The sequence below is a fragment of the Coregonus clupeaformis genome, chromosome 1, assembly GCF_020615455.1.
Source record: "Coregonus clupeaformis isolate EN_2021a chromosome 1, ASM2061545v1, whole genome shotgun sequence".
Lineage (NCBI taxonomy): Eukaryota > Metazoa > Chordata > Actinopteri > Salmoniformes > Salmonidae > Coregonus > Coregonus clupeaformis.
In genome coordinates this window covers 70,676,201-70,702,181 of record NC_059192.1, presented here as the reverse complement: position 1 = coordinate 70,702,181, position 25,981 = coordinate 70,676,201, and the positions used below count along the sequence as shown (strand labels likewise).

The window sequence follows — 25,981 nt, the reverse complement described above, 5'->3', positions numbered from 1 at the left end:
TAGAAGAAAGGCTGAGTGTCTGTCTGTAGACACTGTCTGACTCTGTGCATGGGTGTTACTTGTTCTAGATCTCTTTACCATGCTCTCGCTCCCTCTCTCTCTCTCTCTCTCTCTCTCTCTCTCTCTCTCTCTCTGTCTCCCTCTCTCCCTCTGGCAAGTGTTAACGGAGTAGGGGAGGTGTGTGTGTGTGTCTGTATGGGAAGTGGGACGGGAAGGAAAGTGCTGTTGGAACAGTGCCTGGGAGCTGAACAGAGCAGAGCGGAGATGAGATGAGAGAGTGAATCTGATTGAGGAACAGGTGAGAGATTACAGGAGAATAATAAAATAGAGGAGGTGGAAGGAAGTGGAAAGGGGGAGGAGTGGAGAGAGAATGGAGGAGAGGAGAAGAGGGTGTTGAGAGGGTGTTGAGAGGAAATCACAATGAGACGGATGACCTAGCACACACACACCACACACCACACCCCACACCCCACACACCACACACCACACACCACACACCACACACCACACACCACACACCACACACCACACCCCACACACCACACCCCACACACCACACACCACACCCCACACCCCACACACCACACCCCACACACGCACGCACGCACGCACGCACACACACACACACACACACACACACACACACACACACACACACACACACACACACACACACACACACACACACACACACACACACACACACACACACACACACACACACACACACACACACACACACACACACACACACACTCTCACACACACACACACACACACACACACACAAAGAGACCAACTCAGACACATGCACAAACACTTGTAAATCTGTTGACACATGTACAACCAAACACAAACACACACTCAGACTTCTTTTCTCAGAGAACACTGTTCGCCAGAGCCAGTTCCAGATGAAGAGGAATGTGTTCAGGAGGACGAAAGGCAGCCAGGACACACACACTGGACTTAGACCTGCCACCTCCCACTGACAGCCTGCAACAAACACACACACACTGGACTTAGACCTGCCACCTCCCACTGACAACCTGCAACAAACACACACACACACCGTCAAGGCAAGACCAGGAAGACAGAAGCCAACTGAACTGCGCTCTACATACTGCTGTGACAGGAGGTGGACTCACTCTCTTCACAAAGCCAAGCGGACCTCTGCTTGGAGCCAAATTGCAACCTATCACTTGGAGTGAGCAACACACTGTCTCTCATCTGGTCTGAGCCAGAACAGAACCAAGCACCTGGAACCTGGAAAATTGACTGTGTCCAACACGTTTGGGGCTTTGACCACCTTCATCCAGGAGGATTACACACAGATAGAGACCCGGATCTGACCTTTGTCTCTCCCCTCCACCTCTCTCTCTGTCTCTCTCTGTCTCTCCCCTCCACCTCTCTCTCTGTCTCTCTCTGTCTCTCCCCTCCACCTCTCTCTCTGTCTCTCCCCTCCTCCTCTCTCTCTGTCTCTCTCTGTCTCTCCCCTCCACCTCTCTCTCTGTCTCTCTCTGTCTCTCCCCTCCACCTCTCTCTCTGTCTCTCCCCTCCTCCTCTCTCTCTGTCTCTCTCTGTCTCTCCCCTCCACCTCTCTCTCTGTCTCTCCCCTCCTCCTCTCTCTCTGTCTCTCTCTGTCTCTCCCCTCCTCCTCTCTCTCTGTCTCTCTCTGTCTCTCCCCTCCACCTCTCTCTCTGTCTCTCCCCTCCATCTCTCTCTCTGTCTCTGTCTCTCCCCTCCATCTCTCTCGCTGTCTCTCTCTGTCTCCTCACCCTTCCATCCTCCAGTATGATGATGAGGAGAGATCGTCTGCTCCTAGCTGTGACCCTCACAGCCATTTTTGCCGCTGACCTCTACTTCGTCCTGGTCCCCAAGCTCCGCCACAGACAACCAGGACCAGCGGATGGAGGCTGCCTCTGTCCCTCCTCCAGGGGGACTAACTTCACCCTTGCTGTGTACAGTGGCCTCACCACCCCCTGGTTCTCCAACACCACCTCCGTAGACCTCCAGGGTAAGGGGGTCGAAGCTACGGACGACTCCACAGATTGGGGCTCGAAGCTGGGGAGGCTGTTTGCTCACCCCCTGTATAACATTCAGACACCGGAGCTCGGGCTGGAAGAGAGACTGATGCAGTCTGAAGAGCTAATGGAGTATTACAGGAGGAAGGTCTCGCGCTGGGAGAGGTGAGTACAGTACACACAGCCCTGAGTTTAGACCTTTCTCAATGTTTTATGGTTGTGATTTAGTTTTGGTGGGACTAGACATTTGAAGAGACACGTATGGGTCACTGACATCACGGCCGTGGATCCCTGACACATGCATAAACACGCCATTTTCACTCTTCTTCTGATTCGCATTCTCTGTCTCACACACACGCACAGACACTCAAGCATAAGCACGTCAACAACTCAAAACTATTTCTCTTAGGCAAGCAATTTTCCCATAAAGACTAATCCTATGAACTGTCTTTAAAGTCGATGTCATAAACAGCATTTAATGGAGGGCTGCAACCAACACTCACACGTCATTGAGAGCCTATGTCTGGATCTCGCTGTGCTAGGTAAACAAGACTCTCAAACCTGATCAAACCCTTTAAACCTGTGAGAGCTGAACAGACTGTAGCTGTCTTGGCTCCTGTCTTACCCTGTCAATCACAGCCCAGTGCATTCCCCTCAGAGAGATCCTGTTTGGGCTCCAATGGTGGAAAAACACAAGAAATATGAAGAGAGGAGATTTCTCCCCCTTGGCTACGTTCTAAATATGCACATAACAATGGTTACTCCAGGGCTTAGTGGGAGTGTCTTGCAAAATCTTGCAACAGCCTGTTAACAGAAGAGGATGGATGGTTTTTAGGGGGACTTCTGGGGACAGTTTGGACTGTTTAATCTGGAGGATGAAAATAGGCAGTTATAGTATACTGTGGGGTTTACAGGTCAATCACTATGGTTTATGATGTGTGTGTGTGTGCATATGTGCGTGCGTGGTATACATTATCAATAGTCTGAATCAAGAGCACTGAAAGAGGAGGGTGATGTGGTTTTGCAGCCAGCTGCTTGCTCCCTGGTCTCTGGTCTGTGGGTTTGTGGTCTCTGGTTGTGGTCTGTGGTCAGCCTTCCTGATTATACAGAACTGTCACTGTGGGCCAGTTAGGTCAGGAATACTCCGAATGAATGTACTTGCTTTGACGACCCCTCATATCATCTGACCACAGCAGCTGATGATGCTTAAACACAGTGAAACAATCAACCCTCCCACTTACCACATTCAGAACTGGCACAACGGTGCAACAATGCCACATGCTTCCCCAGCCTCCTCAATGGTCTGAATGTTTGCTTTGGATCCAGAGTGATTCCTGCCCATACTGTATGTTTCTGTGGAGATATGTATACAGAGGTGTCAGAAAAGGAGGAGAAGAAGGTAGGGTGAACAGCTCGGAACCTCCGAGAGGGAGTCAGAGAGTCCAAGAGGGAGGTGGTAACAGTGTGTAGGCTTTGCCACTACAAATGTTTTCCAGAATAATCTGCATTTGTCTTTGACGGTTCTCCTGTGAATCTGTTCTCCTCTCAGTCTGTTCTCCTCTCAGTCTGTTCTCCTCTCAGTCTGTTCTCCTCTCAGTCTGTTCTCCTCTCAGTCTGTTCTCCTCTAAGTCTGTTCTCATCTCGGTCTGTTCTCCTCTCAGTCTGTTCTCCTATCAGTCTGTTCTCCTGTGAGTCTGTTCTCCTCTCAGTCTGTTCTCCTCTCAGTCTGTTCTCCTCTCAGTCTGTTCTCCTGTGAGTCTGTTCTCCTCTCAGTCTGTTCTCTTCTCAGTCTGTTCTCTTCTCAGTCTGTTCTCCTGTGAGTCTGTTCTCCTCTCAGTCTGTTCTCTTCTCAGTCTGTTCTCCTGTGAGTCTGTTCTCCTCTCAGTCTGTTCTCTTCTCAGTCTGTTCTCCTGTGAGTCTGTTCTCCTCTCAGTCTGTTCTCCTGTGAGTCTGTTCTCCTCTCAGTCTGTTCTCATCTCGGTCTGTTCTCCTGTGAGTCTGTTCTTCTCTGAGTCTGTTCTCCTCTCAGTCTGTTCTCCTGTGAGTCTGTTCTCCTCTCAGTCTATTCTCTTCTCAGTCTGTTCTCCTCTCAGTCTGTTCTCCTCTCAGTCTGTTCTCCTCTCAGTCTGTTCTCCTCTCAGTCTGTTCTCCTGTGAGTCTGTTCTCCTCTAAGTCTGTTCTCATCTCGGTCTGTTCTCCTCACAGTCTGTTCTCCTCTCAGTCTGTTCTCCTGTGAGTCTGTTCTCCTCTCAGTCTGTTCTCCTCTCAGTCTGTTCTCCTGTGAGTCTGTTCTCCTCTCAGTCTGTTCTCTTCTCAGTCTGTTATCTTCTCAGTCTGTTCTCCTGTGAGTCTGTTCTCCTGTGAGTCTGTTCTCCTCTCAGTCTGTTCTCCTCTCAGTCTGTTCTCCTGTGAGTCTGTTCTCCTCTCAGTCTGTTCTCCTGTGAGTCTGTTCTCCTCTCAGTCTGTTCTCTTCTCAGTCTGTCCTCTTCTCAGTCTGTTCTCCTGTGAGTCTGTTCTCCTCTCTGTCTGTTCTCCTCTCAGTCTGTTCTCATCTCGGTCTGTTCTCCTGTGAGTCTGTTCTTCTCTGAGTCTGTTCTCCTCTCAGTCTGTTCTCCTCTCAGTCTGTTCTCCTCTCAGTCTGTTCTCCTCTCAGTCTGTTCTCCTGTGAGTCTGTTCTCCTCTTAGTCTGTTCTCCTCTCAGTCTGTTCTCCTCTCAGTCTGTTCTCTTCTGTCTGTTCTCCTCTCAGTCTGTTCTCCTGTGTGTCTGTTCTCCTGTGAGTCTGTTCTCCTCTCAGTCTATTCTCCTGTGAGTCTGTTTTCCTCTCAGTCTGTTCTCTTCTCAGTCTGTTATCTTCTCAGTCTGTTCTCCTCTCAGTCTGTTCTCCTCTCAGTCTGTTCTCCTCTCAGGCTGTTCTCTTCTGTCTGTTCTCCTCTCAGTCTGTTCTCCTCTCAGTCTGTTCTCCTGTGAGTCTGTTCTCCTGTGAGTATGTTCTCCTCTCAGTCTGTTCACCTGTGAGTCTGTTCTATTCTCAGTATGTTCTCTCCTCTGTCTGTTCTCCTCTCAGTCTGTTATCTTATGTCTGTTCTCCTCTCAGTCTGTTCTCCTCTCAGTCTGTTCTCCTCTCAGTCTGTTCTCCTGTGAGTCTGTTCTCCTGTGAGTCTGTTCTCCTCTCAGTCTTTTCTCCTGTGAGTCTGTTCTTTTCTCAGTCTGTTCTCTCCTCTGTCTGTTCTCCTCTCAGGCTGTTCTCTTCTGTCTGTTCTCCTCTCAGTCTGTTCTCCTCTCAGTCTGTTCTCCTGTGAGTCTGTTCTCCTGTGAGTCTGTTCTCCTCTCAGTCTGTTCTCCTGTGAGTCTGTTCTATTCTCAGTCTGTTCTCTCCTCTGTCTGTTCTCCTCTCAGTCTGTTATCTTCTGTCTGTTCTCCTCTCAGTCTGTTCTCCTCTCAGTCTGTTCTCCTCTCAGTCTGTTCTCCTGTGAGTCTGTTCTCATCTCAGTCTGTTCTCCTGTGAGTCTGTTCTCTTCTCAGTCTGTTCTCTCCTCTGTCTGTTCTCCTCTCAGTCTGTTCTCTTCTGTCTGTTCTCCTCTCAGTCTGTTCTCCTCTCAGTCTGTTGTCCTGTGAGTCTGTTCTCCCCTCAGTCTGTTCTCATGTGAGTCTGTCATCTTCTCAGTCTGTTCTCTCCTCTGTCTGTTCTCCTCTCAGTCTGTTCTCCTGTGAGTCTGTTCTCCTCTCAGTCTGTTCTCTTCTCAGTCTGCTCTCCTCTCAGTCTGTTCATCTCTGAGTCTGTTCTCCTTTCAGTCTGTTCTCCTGTGAGTCTGTTCTCCTCTCAGTCTGTTCTCTTCTCAGTCTGCTCTCCTCTCAGTCTGTTCATCTCTGAGTCTGTTCTCCTGTGAGTCTGTTCTCCTGTGAGTCTGTTCTCCTCAGTCTGTTCTCCTGTGAGTCTGTTCTCCTCTCAGTCTGTTCTCTTCTCAGTCTGTTATCCTCTCAGTCTGTTCTCCTCTCAGTCTGTTCTCCTCTCAGTCTGTTCTCATGTGAGTCTGTTCTCCTCAGTCTGTTCTCCTGTGAGTCTGTTCTCCTCAGTCTGTTCTCCTGTGAGTCTGTTCTCCTCTCAGTCTGTTCTCTTCTCAGTCTGTTATCCTCTCAGTCTGTTCTCCTCTCAGTCTGTTCTCTTCTCAGTCTGTTATCCTCTCAGTCTGTTCTCCTCTCAGTCTGTTCTCCTCTCAGTCTGTTCTCCTCTGAGTCTGTTCTCCTCTCAGTCTGTTCTCCTCTCAGTCTGTTCTCATCCAGTCTGTTCTCTTCTCAGTCTGTTCTCCTCTCAGTCTGTTCTCTTCTCAGTCTGTTATCCTCTCAGTCTGTTCTCCTCTCAGTCTGTTCTCCTCTCAGTCTGTTCTCCTGTGAGTCTGTTCTCCTCAGTCTGTTCTCCTGTGAGTCTGTTCTCCTCTCAGTCTGTTCTCCTCTGAGTCTGTTCTCCTCTCAGTCTGTTCTCCTCTCAGTCTGTTCTCCTCTCAGTATGTTCTCTTCTCAGTCTGTTCTCCTCTCAGTCTGTTCTCCTCTCAGTCTGTTCTTCTCTGAGTCTGTTCTCCTGTGAGTCTGTTCTCCTGTGAGTCTGTTCTCCTGTGAGTCTGTTCTCCTCTCAGTCTGTTCTCTTCTCAGTCTGTTCTCCTGTGAGTCTGTTCTCCTCTCAGTCTGCTCTCCTCTCAGTCTGTTCTCCTCTCAGTCTGTTCTCCTCTCAGTCTGTTCTCTTCTCAGTCTGTTCTCCTCTCAGTCTGTTCTCCTGTGAGTCTGTTCTCCTCTCAGTATGTTCTCTTCTCAGTCTGTTCTCCTCTCAGTCTGTTCTTCTCTGAGTCTGTTCTCCTGTGAGTCTGTTCTCCTGTGAGTCTGTTCTCCTCTCAGTCTGTTCTCTTCTCAGTCTGTTCTCCTGTGAGTCTGTTCTCCTCTCAGTCTGCTCTCTTCTCAGTCTGTTCTCCTCTCAGTCTGTTCACCTCTCAGTCTGTTCTCTTCTGTCTGTTCTCCTCTCAGTCTGTTCTCTTCTCAGTCTGTTCTCTTCTCAGTCTGTTCTCCTGTGAGTCTGTTCTCCTCTCAGTCTGTTCTCTTCTCAGTCTGTTCTCCTGTGAGTCTGTTCTCCTCTCAGTCTGTTCTCCTGTGAGTCTGTTCTCCTCTCAGTCTGTTCTCATCTCGGTCTGTTCTCCTGTGAGTCTGTTCTTCTCTGAGTCTGTTCTCCTCTCAGTCTGTTCTCCTGTGAGTCTGTTCTCCTCTCAGTCTATTCTCTTCTCAGTCTGTTCTCCTCTCAGTCTGTTCTCCTCTCAGTCTGTTCTCCTCTCAGTCTGTTCTCCTCTCAGTCTGTTCTCCTGTGAGTCTGTTCTCCTCTAAGTCTGTTCTCATCTCGGTCTGTTCTCCCTCACAGTCTGTTCTCCTCTCAGTCTGTTCTCCTGTGAGTCTGTTCTCCTCTCAGTCTGTTCTCCTCTCAGTCTGTTCTCCTGTGAGTCTGTTCTCCTCTCAGTCTGTTCTCTTCTCAGTCTGTTATCTTCTCAGTCTGTTCTCCTGTGAGTCTGTTCTCCTGTGAGTCTGTTCTCCTCTCAGTCTGTTCTCCTGTGAGTCTGTTCTCCTCTCAGTCTGTTCTCCTGTGAGTCTGTTCTCCTCTCAGTCTGTTCTCCTGTGAGTCTGTTCTCCTCTTAGTCTGTTCTCCTCTCAGTCTGTTCTCCTCTCAGTCTGTTCTCTTCTGTCTGTTCTCCTCTCAGTCTGTTCTCCTGTGTGTCTGTTCTCCTGTGAGTCTGTTCTCCTCTCAGTCTATTCTCCTGTGAGTCTGTTTTCCTCTCAGTCTGTTCTCTTCTCAGTCTGTTATCTTCTCAGTCTGTTCTCCTCTCAGTCTGTTCTCCTCTCAGTCTGTTCTCCTCTCAGGCTGTTCTCTTCTGTCTGTTCTCCTCTCAGTCTGTTCTCCTCTCAGTCTGTTCTCCTGTGAGTCTGTTCTCCTGTGAGTCTGTTCTCCTCTCAGTCTGTTCACCTGTGAGTCTGTTCTATTCTCAGTATGTTCTCTCCTCTGTCTGTTCTCCTCTCAGTCTGTTATCTTCTGTCTGTTCTCCTCTCAGTCTGTTCTCTCCTCTGTCTGTTCTCCTCTCAGTCTGTTCTCCTGTGAGTCTGTTCTCCTCTCAGTCTGTTCTCTTCTCAGTCTGCTCTCCTCTCAGTCTGTTCATCTCTGAGTCTGTTCTCCTTTCAGTCTGTTCTCCTGTGAGTCTGTTCTCCTCTCAGTCTGTTCTCTTCTCAGTCTGCTCTCCTCTCAGTCTGTTCATCTCTGAGTCTGTTCTCCTGTGTGTCTGTTCTCCTGTGAGTCTGTTCTCCTGTGAGTCTGTTCTCCTCTCAGTCTGTTCACCTGTGAGTCTGTTATATTCTCAGTATGTTCTCTCCTCTGTCTGTTCTCCTCTCAGTCTGTTATCTTCTGTCTGTTCTCCTCTCAGTCTGTTCTCTCCTCTGTCTGTTCTCCTCTCAGTCTGTTCTCCTGTGAGTCTGTTCTCCTCTCAGTCTGTTCTCTTCTCAGTCTGCTCTCCTCTCAGTCTGTTCATCTCTGAGTCTGTTCTCCTTTCAGTCTGTTCTCCTGTGAGTCTGTTCTCCTCTCAGTCTGTTCTCTTCTCAGTCTGCTCTCCTCTCAGTCTGTTCATCTCTGAGTCTGTTCTCCTGTGAGTCTGTTCTCCTGTGAGTCTGTTCTCCTCAGTCTGTTCTCCTGTGAGTCTGTTCTCCTCTCAGTCTGTTCTCTTCTCAGTCTGTTATCCTCTCAGTCTGTTCTCCTCTCAGTCTGTTCTCCTCTCAGTCTGTTCTCCTGTGAGTCTGTTCTCCTCAGTCTGTTCTCCTGTGAGTCTGTTCTCCTCAGTCTGTTCTCCTGTGAGTCTGTTCTCCTCTCAGTCTGTTCTCTTCTCAGTCTGTTCTCCTGTGAGTCTGTTCTCCTCTCAGTCTGTTCTCTTCTCAGTCTGTTATCCTCTCAGTCTGTTCTCCTCTCAGTCTGTTCTCCTCTCAGTCTGTTCTCCTCTGAGTCTGTTCTCCTCTCAGTCTGTTCTCCTCTCAGTCTGTTCTCATCCAGTCTGTTCTCTTCTCAGTCTGTTCTCCTCTCAGTCTGTTCTCTTCTCAGTCTGTTATCCTCTCAGTCTGTTCTCCTCTCAGTCTGTTCTCCTCTCAGTCTGTTCTCCTGTGAGTCTGTTCTCCTCAGTCTGTTCTCCTGTGAGTCTGTTCTCCTCTCAGTCTGTTCTCCTCTGAGTCTGTTCTCCTCTCAGTCTGTTCTCCTCTCAGTCTGTTCTCCTCTCAGTATGTTCTCTTCTCAGTCTGTTCTCCTCTCAGTCTGTTCTCCTCTCAGTCTGTTCTTCTCTGAGTCTGTTCTCCTGTGAGTCTGTTCTCCTGTGAGTCTGTTCTCCTGTGAGTCTGTTCTCCTCTCAGTCTGTTCTCTTCTCAGTCTGTTCTCCTGTGAGTCTGTTCTCCTCTCAGTCTGCTCTCCTCTCAGTCTGTTCTCCTCTCAGTCTGTTCTCCTCTCAGTCTGTTCTCTTCTCAGTCTGTTCTCCTCTCAGTCTGTTCTCCTGTGAGTCTGTTCTCCTCTCAGTATGTTCTCTTCTCAGTCTGTTCTCCTCTCAGTCTGTTCTTCTCTGAGTCTGTTCTCCTGTGAGTCTGTTCTCCTGTGAGTCTGTTCTCCTCTCAGTCTGCTCTCTTCTCAGTCTGTTCTCCTCTCAGTCTGTTCACCTCTCAGTCTGTTCTCTTCTGTCTGTTCTCCTCTCAGTCTGTTCTCTTCTCAGTCTGTTCTCTTCTCAGTCTGTTCTCCTGTGAGTCTGTTCTCCTCTCAGTCTGTTCTCTTCTCAGTCTGTTCTCCTGTGAGTCTGTTCTCCTCTCAGTCTGTTCTCCTGTGAGTCTGTTCTCCTCTCAGTCTGTTCTCATCTCGGTCTGTTCTCCTGTGAGTCTGTTCTTCTCTGAGTCTGTTCTCCTCTCAGTCTGTTCTCCTGTGAGTCTGTTCTCCTCTCAGTCTATTCTCTTCTCAGTCTGTTCTCCTCTCAGTCTGTTCTCCTCTCAGTCTGTTCTCCTCTCAGTCTGTTCTCCTCTCAGTCTGTTCTCCTGTGAGTCTGTTCTCCTCTAAGTCTGTTCTCATCTCGGTCTGTTCTCCTCACAGTCTGTTCTCCTCTCAGTCTGTTCTCCTGTGAGTCTGTTCTCCTCTCAGTCTGTTCTCCTCTCAGTCTGTTCTCCTGTGAGTCTGTTCTCCTCTCAGTCTGTTCTCTTCTCAGTCTGTTATCTTCTCAGTCTGTTCTCCTGTGAGTCTGTTCTCCTGTGAGTCTGTTCTCCTCTCAGTCTGTTCTCCTGTGAGTCTGTTCTCCTCTCAGTCTGTTCTCCTGTGAGTCTGTTCTCCTCTCAGTCTGTTCTCTTCTCAGTCTGTCCTCTTCTCAGTCTGTTCTCCTGTGAGTCTGTTCTCCTCTCTGTCTGTTCTCCTCTCAGTCTGTTCTCATCTCGGTCTGTTCTCCTGTGAGTCTGTTCTTCTCTGAGTCTGTTCTCCTCTCAGTCTGTTCTCCTCTCAGTCTGTTCTCCTCTCAGTCTGTTCTCCTCTCAGTCTGTTCTCCTGTGAGTCTGTTCTCCTCTTAGTCTGTTCTCCTCTCAGTCTGTTCTCCTCTCAGTCTGTTCTCTTCTGTCTGTTCTCCTCTCAGTCTGTTCTCCTGTGTGTCTGTTCTCCTGTGAGTCTGTTCTCCTCTCAGTCTCTTCTCCTGTGAGTCTGTTTTCCTCTCAGTCTGTTCTCTTCTCAGTCTGTTATCTTCTCAGTCTGTTCTCCTCTCAGTCTGTTCTCCTCTCAGTCTGTTCTCCTCTCAGGCTGTTCTCTTCTGTCTGTTCTCCTCTCAGTCTGTTCTCCTCTCAGTCTGTTCTCCTGTGAGTCTGTTCTCCTGTGAGTCTGTTCTCCTCTCAGTCTGTTCACCTGTGAGTCTGTTCTATTCTCAGTATGTTCTCTCCTCTGTCTGTTCTCCTCTCAGTCTGTTATCTTCTGTCTGTTCTCCTCTCAGTCTGTTCTCCTCTCAGTCTGTTCTCCTCTCAGTCTGTTCTCCTGTGAGTCTGTTCTCCTGTGAGTCTGTTCTCCTCTCAGTCTTTTCTCCTGTGAGTCTGTTCTTTTCTCAGTCTGTTCTCTCCTCTGTCTGTTCTCCTCTCAGGCTGTTCTCTTCTGTCTGTTCTCCTCTCAGTCTGTTCTCCTCTCAGTCTGTTCTCCTGTGAGTCTGTTCTCCTGTGAGTCTGTTCTCCTCTCAGTCTGTTCTCCTGTGAGTCTGTTCTATTCTCAGTCTGTTCTCTCCTCTGTCTGTTCTCCTCTCAGTCTGTTATCTTCTGTCTGTTCTCCTCTCAGTCTGTTCTCCTCTCAGTCTGTTCTCCTCTCAGTCTGTTCTCCTGTGAGTCTGTTCTCATCTCAGTCTGTTCTCCTGTGAGTCTGTTCTCTTCTCAGTCTGTTCTCTCCTCTGTCTGTTCTCCTCTCAGTCTGTTCTCTTCTGTCTGTTCTCCTCTCAGTCTGTTCTCCTCTCAGTCTGTTGTCCTGTGAGTCTGTTCTCCCCTCAGTCTGTTCTCATGTGAGTCTGTCATCTTCTCAGTCTGTTCTCTCCTCTGTCTGTTCTCCTCTCAGTCTGTTCTCCTGTGAGTCTGTTCTCCTCTCAGTCTGTTCTCTTCTCAGTCTGCTCTCCTCTCAGTCTGTTCATCTCTGAGTCTGTTCTCCTTTCAGTCTGTTCTCCTGTGAGTCTGTTCTCCTCTCAGTCTGTTCTCTTCTCAGTCTGCTCTCCTCTCAGTCTGTTCATCTCTGAGTCTGTTCTCCTGTGAGTCTGTTCTCCTGTGAGTCTGTTCTCCTCAGTCTGTTCTCCTGTGAGTCTGTTCTCCTCTCAGTCTGTTCTCTTCTCCAGTCTGTTATCCTCTCAGTCTGTTCTCCTCTCAGTCTGTTCTCCTCTCAGTCTGTTCTCCTGTGAGTCTGTTCTCCTCAGTCTGTTCTCCTGTGAGTCTGTTCTCCTCAGTCTGTTCTCCTGTGAGTCTGTTCTCCTCTCAGTCTGTTCTCTTCTCAGTCTGTTATCCTCTCAGTCTGTTCTCCTCTCAGTCTGTTCTCTTCTCAGTCTGTTATCCTCTCAGTCTGTTCTCCTCTCAGTCTGTTCTCCTCTCAGTCTGTTCTCCTCTGAGTCTGTTCTCCTCTCAGTCTGTTCTCCTCTCAGTCTGTTCTCATCCAGTCTGTTCTCTTCTCAGTCTGTTCTCCTCTCAGTCTGTTCTCTTCTCAGTCTGTTATCCTCTCAGTCTGTTCTCCTCTCAGTCTGTTCTCCTCTCAGTCTGTTCTCCTGTGAGTCTGTTCTCCTCAGTCTGTTCTCCTGTGAGTCTGTTCTCCTCTCAGTCTGTTCTCCTCTGAGTCTGTTCTCCTCTCAGTCTGTTCTCCTCTCAGTCTGTTCTCCTCTCAGTATGTTCTCTTCTCAGTCTGTTCTCCTCTCAGTCTGTTCTCCTCTCAGTCTGTTCTTCTCTGAGTCTGTTCTCCTGTGAGTCTGTTCTCCTGTGAGTCTGTTCTCCTGTGAGTCTGTTCTCCTCTCAGTCTGTTCTCTTCTCAGTCTGTTCTCCTGTGAGTCTGTTCTCCTCTCAGTCTGCTCTCCTCTCAGTCTGTTCTCCTCTCAGTCTGTTCTCCTCTCAGTCTGTTCTCTTCTCAGTCTGTTCTCCTCTCAGTCTGTTCTCCTGTGAGTCTGTTCTCCTCTCAGTATGTTCTCTTCTCAGTCTGTTCTCCTCTCAGTCTGTTCTTCTCTGAGTCTGTTTTCCTGTGAGTCTGTTCTCCTGTGAGTCTGTTCTCCTCTCAGTCTGTTCTCTTCTCAGTCTGTTCTCCTGTGAGTCTGTTCTCCTCTCAGTCTGCTCTCTTCTCAGTCTGTTCTCCTCTCAGTCTGTTCACCTCTCAGTCTGTTCTCTTCTGTCTGTTCTCCTCTCAGTCTGTTCTCCTCTGAGTCTGTTCTCCTCTCAGTCTGTTCTCCTCTCAGTCTGTTCTCTTCTGTCTGTTCTCCTCTTAGTCTGTTCTCCTCTGAGTCTGTTCTCCTCTCAGTCTGTTCTCCTCTCAGTCTGTTCTCCTCTGAGTCTGTTCTCCTGTGAGTCTTTTCTCCTGTGAGTCTGTTCTCCTCTCAGTCTGTTCTCTTCTGTCTGTTCTCCTCTCAGTCTGTTCTCCTCTGAGTCTGTTCTCCTGTGAGTCTGTTCTCCTGTGAATCTGTTCTCCTCAGTCTGTTCTCCTGTGAGTCTGTTCTCCTCTCAGTCTGTTCTCCTCTCAGTCTGTTCTCTTCTGTCTGTTCTCCTCTCAGTCTGTTCTCCTCTCAGTCTGTTCTCCTCTGAGTCTGTTCTCCTGTGAGTCTGTTCTCCTGTGAATCTGTTCTCCTCAGTCTGTTCTCCTGTGAATCTTTTCTCCTCAGTCTGTTCTCCTGTGAGTCTGTTCTCCTCTCAGTCTGTTCTCTTCTGTTTGTTCTCCTCTCAGTCTGTTCTCCTCTCAGTCTGTTCTCCTCTCAGTCTGTTCTCCTCTCAGTCTGTTCTCCTCTCAGTCTGTTCTCCTGTCAGTCTGCTCTCCTCTCAGTCTGTTCTCCTCTCAGTCTGTTCCCCTCTCAGTCTGTTCTCCTCGCAGTCTGTTCGCCTCTGTGGAAATATCCTAAAGGTTTGGATGATTGTTGGTCCTTTGAAGCAACACTTGTCCTGACCATGGGAGTTTGATTTTTAAAGGTGCTTTCAATCAAGTTTGATTTGATTTGATACTGTATGAGTTTCACAGTTTGTATCGCAGATTTTCAAGGATAACTCTGTTTGGCATACCCTAACTATGACCTCGTTTTGACCACCTCTCTCTCCCCCTCAGGCATACAATATGACGTCGTACAGCAAGTGCAAGGCTATGCATAACCCTAAACCCACTCCCACGCTCTCCCTTTCTCTCTCCCCATCTTCCCCCTCCCCACCCCCGTCCCTTCCCCTCAGGCATATGAAGCTGTACAGCAAGGCTGCGGCAGCCCTCAACGTGACAATGCTGGAACACCAGGTGACCTTTGACCCTGAGGCCAGCTGGCTGAAGTTCCACCTGGGCATCAACCGCTATGCCCTGTACGCCCGTGACAACCCCGCCATCACCCGCCTGCTACAAGACATGCAGGCCACCACTGTCATCAGCGCAGGTATGACTTGTTGTATGGGCGTTATAACCATTCATATAAGCGGTATTCATATGAGCGTTATAACAATTCATATGAGCATTAAAGTCACTGTCAACAGTGCATGTAGGTGCTATAGGACCTCATGCTTTAATAATTAGCCATCTATATAATTGTTATAGGTATTCATTGCAGAAATGTCTTTATGCAGATTACACTCAAGATGAAAAGGCCCTCAAAGGAGCGTGTGACTGTACCCAGGGTAAGGTCCTGTCTTGTCTACGTATCTGCTCTGTTTTGTGTCTGCATGATTTGTGTGTTTTGTGTTTAACATACATTCCTTTTCAAATGTTTTCCATTATGCTCTGGCGTGTCAATGGTTGTTTTGAGGAGGACCGGGAGAAAATGAGAGGGAAGAGAGAATCAGTTGACACAGTCCTCTTCATGACTGCTTCTTTTGTAGTTTTTTCTCCCTATTGTATCCTTCGCTCCTCAGTCGTGCTATCAGAGCCGAACACCCTGTTGCACCACTGACAATACATTTGTTTTCATCCAAGCCCCATAAATTAGCATCGTTTTAATTTCTCAGACTCTCCGGATCTTCATAAGTCACATCCTTGGAGGCAGAGAGCAGAGAGAGGCTCATTTAGTGTTCTTTAAAAAGCTTTATCTCAGAGAGCAGGAGTGGGGTGATGCCACAGAATCCTACACACCAGAGAGTGGGGTGATGCCACAGAATCCTACACACCAGAGAGTGGGGTGATGCCACAGAATCCTACACACCAGAGAGTGGGGTGATGCCACAGAATCCTACACACCAGAGAGTGGGGTGATGCCACAGAATCCTACACACCAGAGAGTGGGGTGATGCCACAGAATCCTACACACCAGAGAGTGGGGTGATGCCACAGAATCCTACACACCGGCAGTCTCCACAGCATAGCTATACCTTCAAGCAACAAACAACTCAGAATATGGACACACACACACACGCTCACAGACAAACAGACAAACAGACAGACAGACAGACAGACAGACACGCAGACACACACACACACACACACACACACACACACACACACACACACACCAATCTCGCCTAACAGCAGCCGGATGCATTCTAAGATTTGTAGCTCCTTCAACCACACTCTCTGAAAACACACTGATGGCTCCAACCTCAGCAACAACACACACAAATCCTCTATTCCTCCGTCCTACTTTTATTATTATATGGCTTTTTCAACCAATTATTCTTGAACTGCTGAAAAGCAACAATGTGCCCATTGCTCTTCAAAGCTTGTTTTTGTCTGTTTGATTCCCCTCCAGTTAAACACAGCAGAGAGAGATTGTAAACTATTAATAAGATACAGCTTCAGAAGACTGAGCTGAATCAGCTGGAATCAGGAGGAGAAGCGTGTGTCTTTATGGATACTGGTTAGGCATGAAGAAACCCTGCTGAGGGTAGTCCTCCATCTGTAGAACCATTACAGCCTCTGTCATTATCTTATCATTGGGAACAGGTCCAGGCTGAAACAGATGTAGAGCAGAGAAAATAATATTGAACAGAGTCAACAATAAACCCCAAGGATTGGAGTTTCAAAATAAACTTGGGTCAGATTCCTGACCAACTATGTGTTTTTTGGATAGGTTTTTTAGCGAGCTAAGGTTGGCCAACACGCCAGACACAGCAGCTGAGGGCAGGTGGTTGGCGGAGTGGTCGGTTAGACAAAATGATTAATTTAGTTCATTTCCTGTCTGATCCGTAAACGTCTTTCTCTCTCTCTCTCTCTCTCTCTCTCTCTCTCTCTCTCTCTCTCTCTCTCTCTCTTTCTATCTCTCTCTCTCTCTCTGTTTCTCTCTCTGTCTATCTCTCTCTCTCTCTGTTTCTCTCTCTTTCTTTCTCTCGCTCTCTCTGTCTCTCACTTTCTCTCTCTCTCTCTGTTTCTCTCTCTTTCTCTCTCTTTCTCTCTCTGTCTATCTCTCTCTCTCTATTTCTCTCTCTCTTTCGCGCTCTGTCTATCGCTCTCTCTCTCTTTCTGTTTCTCTCTCTTTCTCTCTCTTTCTCTCTCTGTCTATCGCTCTCTATCTCTCTCTCTCTGTTTCTCTCTCTTTCTTTCTCTCGCTCTCTCTGTCTCTCACTTTCTCTCTCTCTCTCTGTTTCTCTCTCTTTCTCTCTCTTTCTCTCTCTGTCTATCGCTCTCTATCTCTCTCTCTGTCTCTCTCTGTCTCTCTCTGTTTCTCTCTCTCTCTCTTTCCCTGTCTCTTAGTGGTAAAGCCCAGTGGACACCACCTCAAGCTGGCCCTGAAGATGCAGAACTTTGGCAAGGCCATGTTCAAACCCATGAGGTGAATGTTTCTGGGGAAATCAATCAGGGGGAGTGCTCTGGTTTGTAGTGATATTTTGAACAGTACTGTAGTTCTATGAATCATTTGTTCATCAGACAGCAGAGAGACCAGGAGACTCCTGATGATGTGTTCTACTTTGTCGACTTCCAGAGACACAACGCTGAGATTGCTGCTTTTCACCTGGACAGGTAACCTTGGCAACCTGTACTCTCCTCATATTTACTTTGTTCTATTCAACCTTTATCTTACCAGGAAATCTCTCAAGGATTGAACCTATTTTTGGACAAAGACATTCCTTTTCCATTCAGTTATGGAAAAGCATAAGAACCCTTCAAATGGAATGATTTTCAAGAATACTGTATCTCCTACTGTAACTCCTACTGTAGCCCTACTGTATATGCTACTGTATCTTCTACTGTATCTCCTATTGTATCCCCTACTGTATCTCCTACTGTATCCCCTACTGTATCTCCTACTATATTGCCTACTGTATCTCCTACTGTAACTCCTACTGTAAGCCCTACTGTATCTCCTACTGTATTCCCTACTGTAACGCCAAGTGGTCTTCCAACAAACAGAGCCTGAAACTTCTACCTCCATCTCTGTGATTGTGAAAGATAGTGTCCTTGGGAGATTATAGTCTCTCCGCTATTTCAACATGTCTCCTTCCCCAGCAAGGCATTTGATTTCCACACACATAGGTGTAATTACTTCTGTCTACTGTAAAGTCTCTCTAACCTCCATACCTCCAGGTTACTGCACATTAACTCAAGTGAGTCATCAGTCAAATACAGTCATTACAGTCACAGCTTGTCAACCCAGAACCACACGAGACATCAAGTCAATGTGGTTGTTATACCTTGGGACACAACAACAACATGGAAGGGTGTAACTGGGTGTAGGCTAAAAACCACCAATAAAGCTCAAATAAGTTAAGTTATTATGTCAAATACATTTTTACCACACAATATATCGTTTTGTAAATTCACATTTTAATGAAGTGGCAAAGAAGAAAAGCAAAGAGTAAATGTTCTGTTATCATTCCTTCATTGAACACTGTGGCTCTACACTACATGTTCTGTTATCATTCCTTCATTGAACACCGTGGCTCTACACTACATGTTCTGTTATCATTCCGTCATTGAACACTGTGGCTCTACACTACATGTTCTGTTATCATTCCTTCATTGAACACCGTGGCTCTACACTACATGTTCTGTTATCATACCTTCATTGAACACTGTGACTCTACACTACAGTACTGTCTAGCACTGAATATGTCTGGTCTGTCTGTGTGTTCCCACCACAGTCTCTGTCTCTGTGTCTCTGTCTCTGTCTCTCTGTCTCTCTGTCTCTCTGTCTCTCTGTCTCTCTGTCTCTCTGTCTCTCTGTCTCTCTGTCTCTCTGTCTCTCTGTCTCTCTGTCTCTGTCTCTCTGTCTCTCTGTCTCTCTGTCTCTGTGTCTCTGTCTCTGTGTCTATGTGTCTCTGTGTCTCTGTCTCTCTGTGTCTCTGTGCTGTGTCTCTGTGCTGTGTCTCTGTGCTGTGTCCCTGTCTCTCTGTATCTGTGTCTGTGTCTCTGTGTCTCTGTGTCTCTATGCTGTGTCTCTATGCTGTGTCCCTGTCTCTCTGTCTCTGTGTCTGTGTCTCTGTGTCTCTGTGTCTCTGTGTCTCTGTGCTGTGTCTCTGTCTCTGTCTCTGTGTCTCTGTGTCTCTGTCTCTGTGTCTCTGTGTCTCTGTGTCTCTGTGCTGTGTCTCTGTCTCTGTGTCTCTGTCTCTGTGTCTCTGTGTTGTGCCAGAGGCCTTATCATTATCAGACCCAATCAGCAGGTGAGATACGCCAGCCCAGACAGCACCTCAATAACATCTCTTTATCCAGCCTCAGATACTGACTGATGACTGTTATTGAGACACACAGGCCTGTCAGACTGTTAATATGGCCCTGGGGGAAGTGGCTGTTGCTACACATCAACACCTGCTAGATTACACAGCGGAGAACAGAGACAATCACATAGGCGTTATTATGTATACAAATAATTCAAGTTTAATTAATTTCCTGTGACTTTGTGTGTGTCAACTGAGGTGAGAGATTGCAGGAGCTATGAGTTCATCTAACTTTCTATTGTGTCTTCTGTTCAGAATGGAACTCTTTCTTCTAGAACTGTGAGTCGTAGAAGATGTATGAGTTTGTGTTCATCAGAATGGAACTCTTTCTTCTAGAACTCTGAGTTGTAGAAGATGTATGAGTTTGTGTTCATCAGAATGGAACTCTTTCTTCTAGAACTCTGAGTAACAGAAGATGTATGAGTTTGTGTTCATCAGAATGGAACTCTTTCTTCTAGAACTCTGAGTCGTAGAAGATGTATGAGTTTGTGTTCATCAGAATGGAACTCTTTCTTCTAGAACTCTGAGTCGTAGAAGATGTATGAGTTTGTGTTCATCAGAATGGAACTCTTTCTTCTAGAACTCTGAGTCGTAGAAGATGTATGAGTTTGTGTTCATCAGAATGGAACTCTTTCTTCTAGAACTCTGAGTCGTAGAAGATGTATGAGTTTGTGTTCATCAGAATGGAACTCTTTCTTCTAGAACTCTGAGTCGTAGAAGATGTATGAGTTTGTGTTCATCAGAATGGAACTCTTTCTTCTAGAACTCTGAGTCGTAGAAGATGTTTGAGTTTGTGTTCATCAGAATGGAACTCTTTCTTCTAGAACTCTGAGTCGTAGAAGATGTTTGAGTTTGTGTTCATCAGAATGGAACTCTTCTCTTTCTCTCTTCTAGAATCCTGGACTTCCGGAGGGTACCGCCGGTGGTGGGCAGGCTGGTGAACGTAACGGGGGAGATTCTCCTGACCACTCACAACGAGGACCTAAGGAGTGTGTTCTTTACCTCTCCAGGTAGGCATTACCCCTCCATGTATGCATTACCCTGCTACCTAGGTCTTAAATAATCAGTCTATGATTAAAAGGCGATGATGAAATCGGCGTAATGCTGGTTTAAACTAATCTATATCTATGTATATTCTCTTCCAAACAGCGAACAACACCTGTTTCTTTGCCAAGTGTCTGTACGTGTGTAAGACAGAGTACGCTGTGTGTGGGAACCCTGACCTGCTGGAGGGCTCCATGTCTGCCTACCTCCCCGGTCTCAGCATCGCCCCTCGCATCTCCATCCCCAACCCCTGGATACGATCATACACCTTCACTGGCAGGGAGGAGTAAGCATTCAAACCTTAAACCTGAGACCTGAGACCTTAACCCTGAGACCTTAACCCTGAGACCTACACATCTCTTCCTATCTCCATTTTACTGTTCATTTATGATAAGTCAATATTGCAGACTGAACATTCATATTGTTACAATTCATATCTTGTTATACTATCTTGTTATAATATCTTATAATATCTTATAATATCTTGTTATGGTCTCCCGAGTGGCGCAGTGGTCTAAGGCACTGCATCGCAGTGCTAGCTGTGCCACTAGAGATCCTGGTTCGAATCCAGGCTCTGTCGCACAATTGGCCCAGCGTCGTCTAGGGTAGGGGAGGGAATGGCCGGCAGGGATGTAGCTCAGTTGGTAGAGCATGGCGTTTGCAACGCCAGGGTTGTGGGTTCGATTCCCACGGGGGTATGAAAAATAAAAAATAATAATGTAAGTCGCTCTGGATAAGAGCGTCTGCTAAATGACGTAAATGTAAATGTTATAATATCTTGTTATAATCTGTCTGTCTCTACCAGGTGGGAGGTGAACCCCTTCTACTGTGACACCATAAAGCAGCTGTATCCCTACAACTCAGGGAACAGGTTGCTCAACATCATAGACATGGCCATCTTTGACTTCCTCATTGGTACGTACTACCACCCATCACCCCTGATGGACCCCTGTCCTCATCCCATATGACACCCTATTACCTATGTAGTGCACTATCTTTGTCTATACAGTGAATAATCATGTTGTGTCCCAAATGACACCCAATTACAGTGCTCTACTTTTGTCTGTAGCCCTATGTGAGTGAATATTTGTTCTTGGCACTCTCCCTCAGGTAACATGGATAGGCATCATTATGAGATCTTCACTAAGTTTGGCGATGAAGGTTTCCTTCTTCACTTTGACAACGCCAAAGGGTGGGTACTAGAGTTGCTATATATAACTTCAGTCATTCTACCATGGAATATTTGTTGTTCCCTTATGATGACATCACTTCCTGTGTTTCAGGTTTGGGAAGCATTCTCATGATGAGATGTCCATACTGGCTCCACTGTCACAGTGCTGCATGTAAATATGGAGAGCATACACTAGTCACTAACACAGATTAACTGACACCAATATTTAACCTTTATTGAAAAAACTTGGCATGGCAACTGTCGAGTCAAGTCTCACTCTCCACCCATCTCTCCCACATTCTCTCTCCCCCTCTACCCCCTCTCCCGCCACTCCTCACCTCTCAGTATAAAGCATTCCACGTTGCTGCGGCTGCAGCTCCTCTCACAGGACCACTATAGGCTCAGTGACGTGATGAGGGAATCCCTGGGAGGAGACGCACTGCAGCCGGTTCTCGCTGAGCCCCACCTGCAGGCCCTAGACCGCCGGCTGCACCGCGTCCTGAAGACAGTCCACAGGTGTTTCCGCAGGCTGGGAGAAGCTCAGGTGATCACGACAGACTTTATTGATACCTCCACCATGCCTGAGTCTGTCAAACCAGTGGCTACGCCCAACAAGGAGAGGTAACTAAGGTTCCTAAGGAATCCAAACTGAGGCATGTGGCTCTGGTCAAAAGAAGTGCACTATAATAGAGGAATAGGGTGACATTTTGGAGGTATCCCCAAGTCCTGCAAGGGAAGGTAACTATAGACCAAGGACAGCCTGAGGATCATGATGGCAGGTGACCCCGTCCTGTAAAAGCCGGAAGCACAGGGTCTGGTCTCTCTCACAGAGTAATGCATTCTGCACTAGTTTTCAGTGGCGTGTATTCATGGATGCCAAGGGAAGCCAGGCTTCCCAGAATATTAGAAAAATATATACAGTACCAGTCAAAAGTTTGGACACACATACTCATTCAAGGGTTTTTCTTTATTTTTACTATTTTCTACATTGCAGAATAATAGTGAAGACATCACAACTATGAAATAACACATTTGGAATCATGTACTAACCAAAAAAGTGTTAAACAAATTAAAATATATTTTATATTTGAGATTCTTCAAATAGCCACCCTTTGCCTTGATGACAGCTTTTGCACACTCTTGGCATTCTCTCAACCAGCTTCACCTGGAATGCTTTTCCAACAGTCTTGAAGTAGTTCCCACATATGCTGAGCACTTGTTGGCTGCTTTTCCTTCACTCTGCGGTCCGACTCATTGCAAACCATCTCAACTGGGTTGAGGTCGGGGGATTGTGGAGGCCAGGTCATTTGATGCAGCACTCCATCACTCTCCTTCTTGGTGAATAGACCTTACACAGCCTGGAGGTGTTTTGGGTCATTGTCCTGTTGAAAAACAAATGATAGTCCCACTAAGCCCAAACCAGATGGGATGGCGTATCGCTGCAGAATGCTGTGGTAGCCAGCAAAGCACCCCCACACCATAACACCTCCTACTCCATGCTTTCAGTGGGAAATACACATGCGGAGATCATCCATTCACTCATACCGTCTCACAAAGACACAGCAGTTGGAACCAAAAATCTCTAATTTGGACTCCAGACCAAAGGACACATTTCCACTGGTCTAATGTCCGTTGCTTGTGTTTCTTGGCCCAAGCAAGTCTCTTCTTCTTATTGGTATCCTTTAGTAGTGGTTTCTTTGCAGCAATTCGACCATGAAGGCCTGATTCACACAGTCTTCTCTGAACAGTTGATGTTGAGATCTGTCGGTTACTTGAACTCTGTGAAGCATTTATTTGGGCTGCAATTTCGGAGGCTGGTAACCCTAATGAACTTATCCTCTGCAGCAGAGGTAACTCTGGGTCTTCCATTCCTGTGGCGGTCCTCATGAGAGCCAGTTTCATCACAGCACTTGATGGTTTTTGCGACTGCACTTGAAGTTCTTGAAATGTTCCGTATTGACTGACCTTCATGTCTTAATGTAATGATGGACTGTTGTTTCTCTTTGCTTATTTGAGCTGTTCTTGCCATAATACAGACTTGGTCTTTTACCAAATAGGGCTATCTTCTGTATAGCCCCCCCTACCTTGTCACAACACAACTGATTGGCTCAAACACATTAAGAAGGAAAGAAATTCCACAAATTAACTTTTAAGAAGGCACACCTGTTAATGGAAATGCATTCCAGGAGACTACTTCATGAAGCTGGTTAAAAGAATGCCAAGAGTGTGCAAAGCTGTCATCAAGGCAAAGGGTGGCTATTTGAAGAATCTCAAATATAAAGTACATTTTGATTTGTTTAACACTGTGTCTCAGTATGTGTAGCCCATGTATCTGATGCTGTCTGGACCAAAAGTGTATGACATGTTGCCGCCGTAGCATTTGATTGATTGATGCCAGCAAGCATTTGACCTCCCTTGATAAAAAAGTATAAAATAATTAGTCAATCAGCATTGAGCTGAGCTCAACTGTGGGTTGTCCTGGCGCAGCAAAACGCCTCCAAGGGAGGTCAGTTTGGATTTGGCTTCACACCAATCAAATCACATCCTGAGCAAAACTTTATTACTGTCAGAAAAACGTCTGTTTCTGGTCTGCTTGTGTTGATGTCCTGCAGTAGCTAGCTTGCTAAATCGGCCATTTCCTAAGCCATGGATGGAGATGGGGATTTGGACTTGTGGTGTTGACTTTATTCTCTTTACAGGCCAGTTGGTTATGACGGCAATTCTGATCTAACCATAGATCCATATGTTGTGCCACTGGCCTGAGACGATTGAAGTTCAATATGTAGCCCAGATGTAGTCTAGTAGGCTCACGTTAACTAGCTAGCTAACTTAGCTGGTTCAAGTTAGGCTAGCAAGCATTTTAGCTAGGTAGCCTATGAAAACTAAAACTAAAAGCGTACAAAACCGCCAACATGAAAGAGAGGAGGACGGCGTTCAACTAATCTAGAAGTAGGGTGAGTCCCTAACATTTTTTTTACTTCATGCGCACGCAAGCACGCACTCACACAGACAGAAATCAGTACCATGGACAGCCACATGATATTTAGCAACATTGATTGGACTAAATTGTTTTGGGCATCTTTGTTTGTTTTCAGTGTATTAAACTAAGCATATATAGCCTTGTTGATTTGATTATGTTTAAATGTTTAAGTTGAAATGGTGCTGGAATAGGGGAGGCAGTGCTCCCATTGTCTTTGTGCTGACTTGCGGTAACTCAGTGATTCTAAATCAGTAGTTGTTTAGTAAACTATTGAAAACATTAACTTGCTTGAACATGCTGCAGGTCATATAACAGTTTTTTACATGCAATATTTGCTTTGTGGACTTCACCAGACAGATGTTGCTCTCCGGTTTTGTGATTGTGTAGTAAAATGTATTCCGCCACTGTGTGACTTGTCTTTTTGTTGTCACGGCCTTGGCCTCATTGTATATCACGGTGATGTATGAACGAATGGGTTATAGAGCAAACAACGCAATTATCACAAAATAGGTTTACCCTTATACCACTTTACCCCTACCTACATGTACAAATTACCTCGACTACCTGTACCCCCGCACATTGACTCGGCACTGGTACCCCCTGTATATAGCCTCGCTATTGTTATTTTATTGTGTAACTTTTTATTAAATTTTTTACTTTAGTTTATTTAGTAAAACTCTATTTCTTGAACTGTTGGTTAAGGGCTTGTAAGTAAGCATTTCACAGTAAGGTCTACTACACCTGTTGTGTTCAGCACATGCGACAAATAAAATTGTATTTTATTTGAATATGGCTTTTATACTGGTTTGGCTTGGCTTCCCCAGTGATTTTACACTGCTACTGCTAGTCTTTCAAGTCAAACCTTTGAAATTATACAGCCTGTTTTGTCAATAGACAGCAGCACTGCTTTCCTGCACTGTCAAAATGTCACCCGTGGCCTTGGGCTATGTGGTCACCTGTATGTCACCCGGTCCTCCCAGGCATTGCACCCTCTCTGGAGATCCCCTCTGCCTTGCAGTGCATTGAAATGGACCTACAGTATGACTGCATCCAATGAGCCAAATTACTGTGGAAGAAGCACTGGATAATGTAAGATGATTTCAGCCTCATGCCCTTCTATAGTATCCAACAGTCATGTGACATCAATAAAGACATTTAGGGACAGCTTTTGAAATTAAATTGCTTTGAGTTCTATGTAAGAATGATTTCACATCGGTTTGGTAAAGTAATAATGTGCCAACAGATGTTTTATCAAATATAAATGACTAAATAAAGTTCTAATTTTGGGTGATTGTTTGAAGAAAACTCTGATATGATGAACTTAGTGATCACTTTCTGTTGTGTTGTTGTTTTGGTTGATCTAGATCCACATTAGACTGTGAATAGGTGAGTGATGAGGAGTCATTGACCATGGGCCGCGGGGTACTTTGGAGTACAAACAAGACATGTCATCTTTGGGGGGAAGAGAGAGAAAGCGATTTAAAAGAGGTTGTGACAGAGGAGGGGGTGAGGGGTTGTGGAGAAAGGCAGCATCTAATCCCTGTCTGTTTGTCTGTCTGTTCACCTGTCTGTCTTTCTGTCTCATCAGGAGGTGTCTTTCTGTCTGTCCACCTGCCTGTCTGTCTTTCTGTCTCGTCAGGAGGTGTCTGTCTGTCTGTCTGTCTGTCTGTCTGTCTCATCAAGAGCTGTCTGTCTGTGTCATCAGGAGGTGTCTTTCTGTCTAATCAGGAGGTGTCTGTCTGTCTGTCTGTCCATCTGTCTGTCTATCTGACTGTCTCATCAAGAGCTGTCTCTCTCTCTCATCAGGAACTGTCCGTCTGTCTCAACAGGTGTCTGTCTGACTGTCTCATCAGGAAGTGTCCGTCTGTCTCATCAGGTGACTGTCTGTCTGTCTGTCTCATCAGGAGGTGTCCGTCTGACTGTCTGCCTCAACAGGAGGTATCTGTATGTCTGTCTCATCAGGAGGTGGCCGTCTGACTGTCTCATCAGGATGTGTCAGCCCTTTAAGTGCTTTCACAACACCAAGCCAACCATAACACACCCTGACGTAGATACCCCCTCATCACAGCTACAGTACTGTATGAGGACGTGCAACTTATCATGTCACCACCAGCTATACTTTGTTCTAACTAGTCTGAATCAAAGCTTTGTCTTCAAATAACGTTCTGTTGGATGCCATTTCATCTCAACATGTCTGGACCTTTTGCTCTGAGCTGTTCTCATTGTTGTCCTGACTACAAATCCATGGCATCCTGATGTTTTAGAAGAGAGGGAGAAAAACCACTACTATTTTAAAGAGTAAAGTGAAATCACCCCAAATGAAGTTTGGATTCTGTCCAACACTACTGGATGGAGCTTATGTTTGGCCGTTTTATAAGGTGTCAGCAACAATAAAGGCTCTGTGACTGATCTTAACTACA

The 25,981-nt window shown here is 46.5% G+C and overlaps 1 protein-coding gene across 4 annotated transcripts; it reads left to right on the top strand.

Moving 5' to 3' along the window:
• Nucleotides 1-1,700: 1,700 nt before the first annotated feature.
• LOC121577426 (pseudokinase FAM20A) lies at nt 1,701-25,981 on the top strand. 4 transcript variants are annotated; one of them, XM_041891187.2, is made up of 14 exons: nt 1,701-2,186; nt 13,969-14,162; nt 14,350-14,400; nt 16,406-16,484; nt 16,580-16,672; nt 19,261-19,376; nt 19,516-19,696; nt 20,216-20,325; nt 20,521-20,602; nt 20,694-20,753; nt 20,927-21,125; nt 24,542-24,650; nt 24,926-24,947; nt 25,391-25,981. In XM_041891187.2, the coding sequence occupies exons 1-12, from the start codon at nt 1,792-1,794 to the stop codon at nt 24,647-24,649; spliced, it is 1,668 nt and encodes a 555-aa protein (XP_041747121.2). In that variant the 5' UTR covers nt 1,701-1,791; the 3' UTR covers nt 24,650; nt 24,926-24,947; nt 25,391-25,981. The 4 variants fall into 4 exon arrangements, with proteins under 4 accessions (XP_041747121.2, XP_041747137.2, XP_041747114.2 ...); XM_041891203.2 differs by lacking the exons at nt 24,542-24,650; nt 24,926-24,947; XM_041891180.2 differs by lacking the exons at nt 24,926-24,947; nt 25,391-25,981 and having other exon boundaries at nt 24,542-24,853.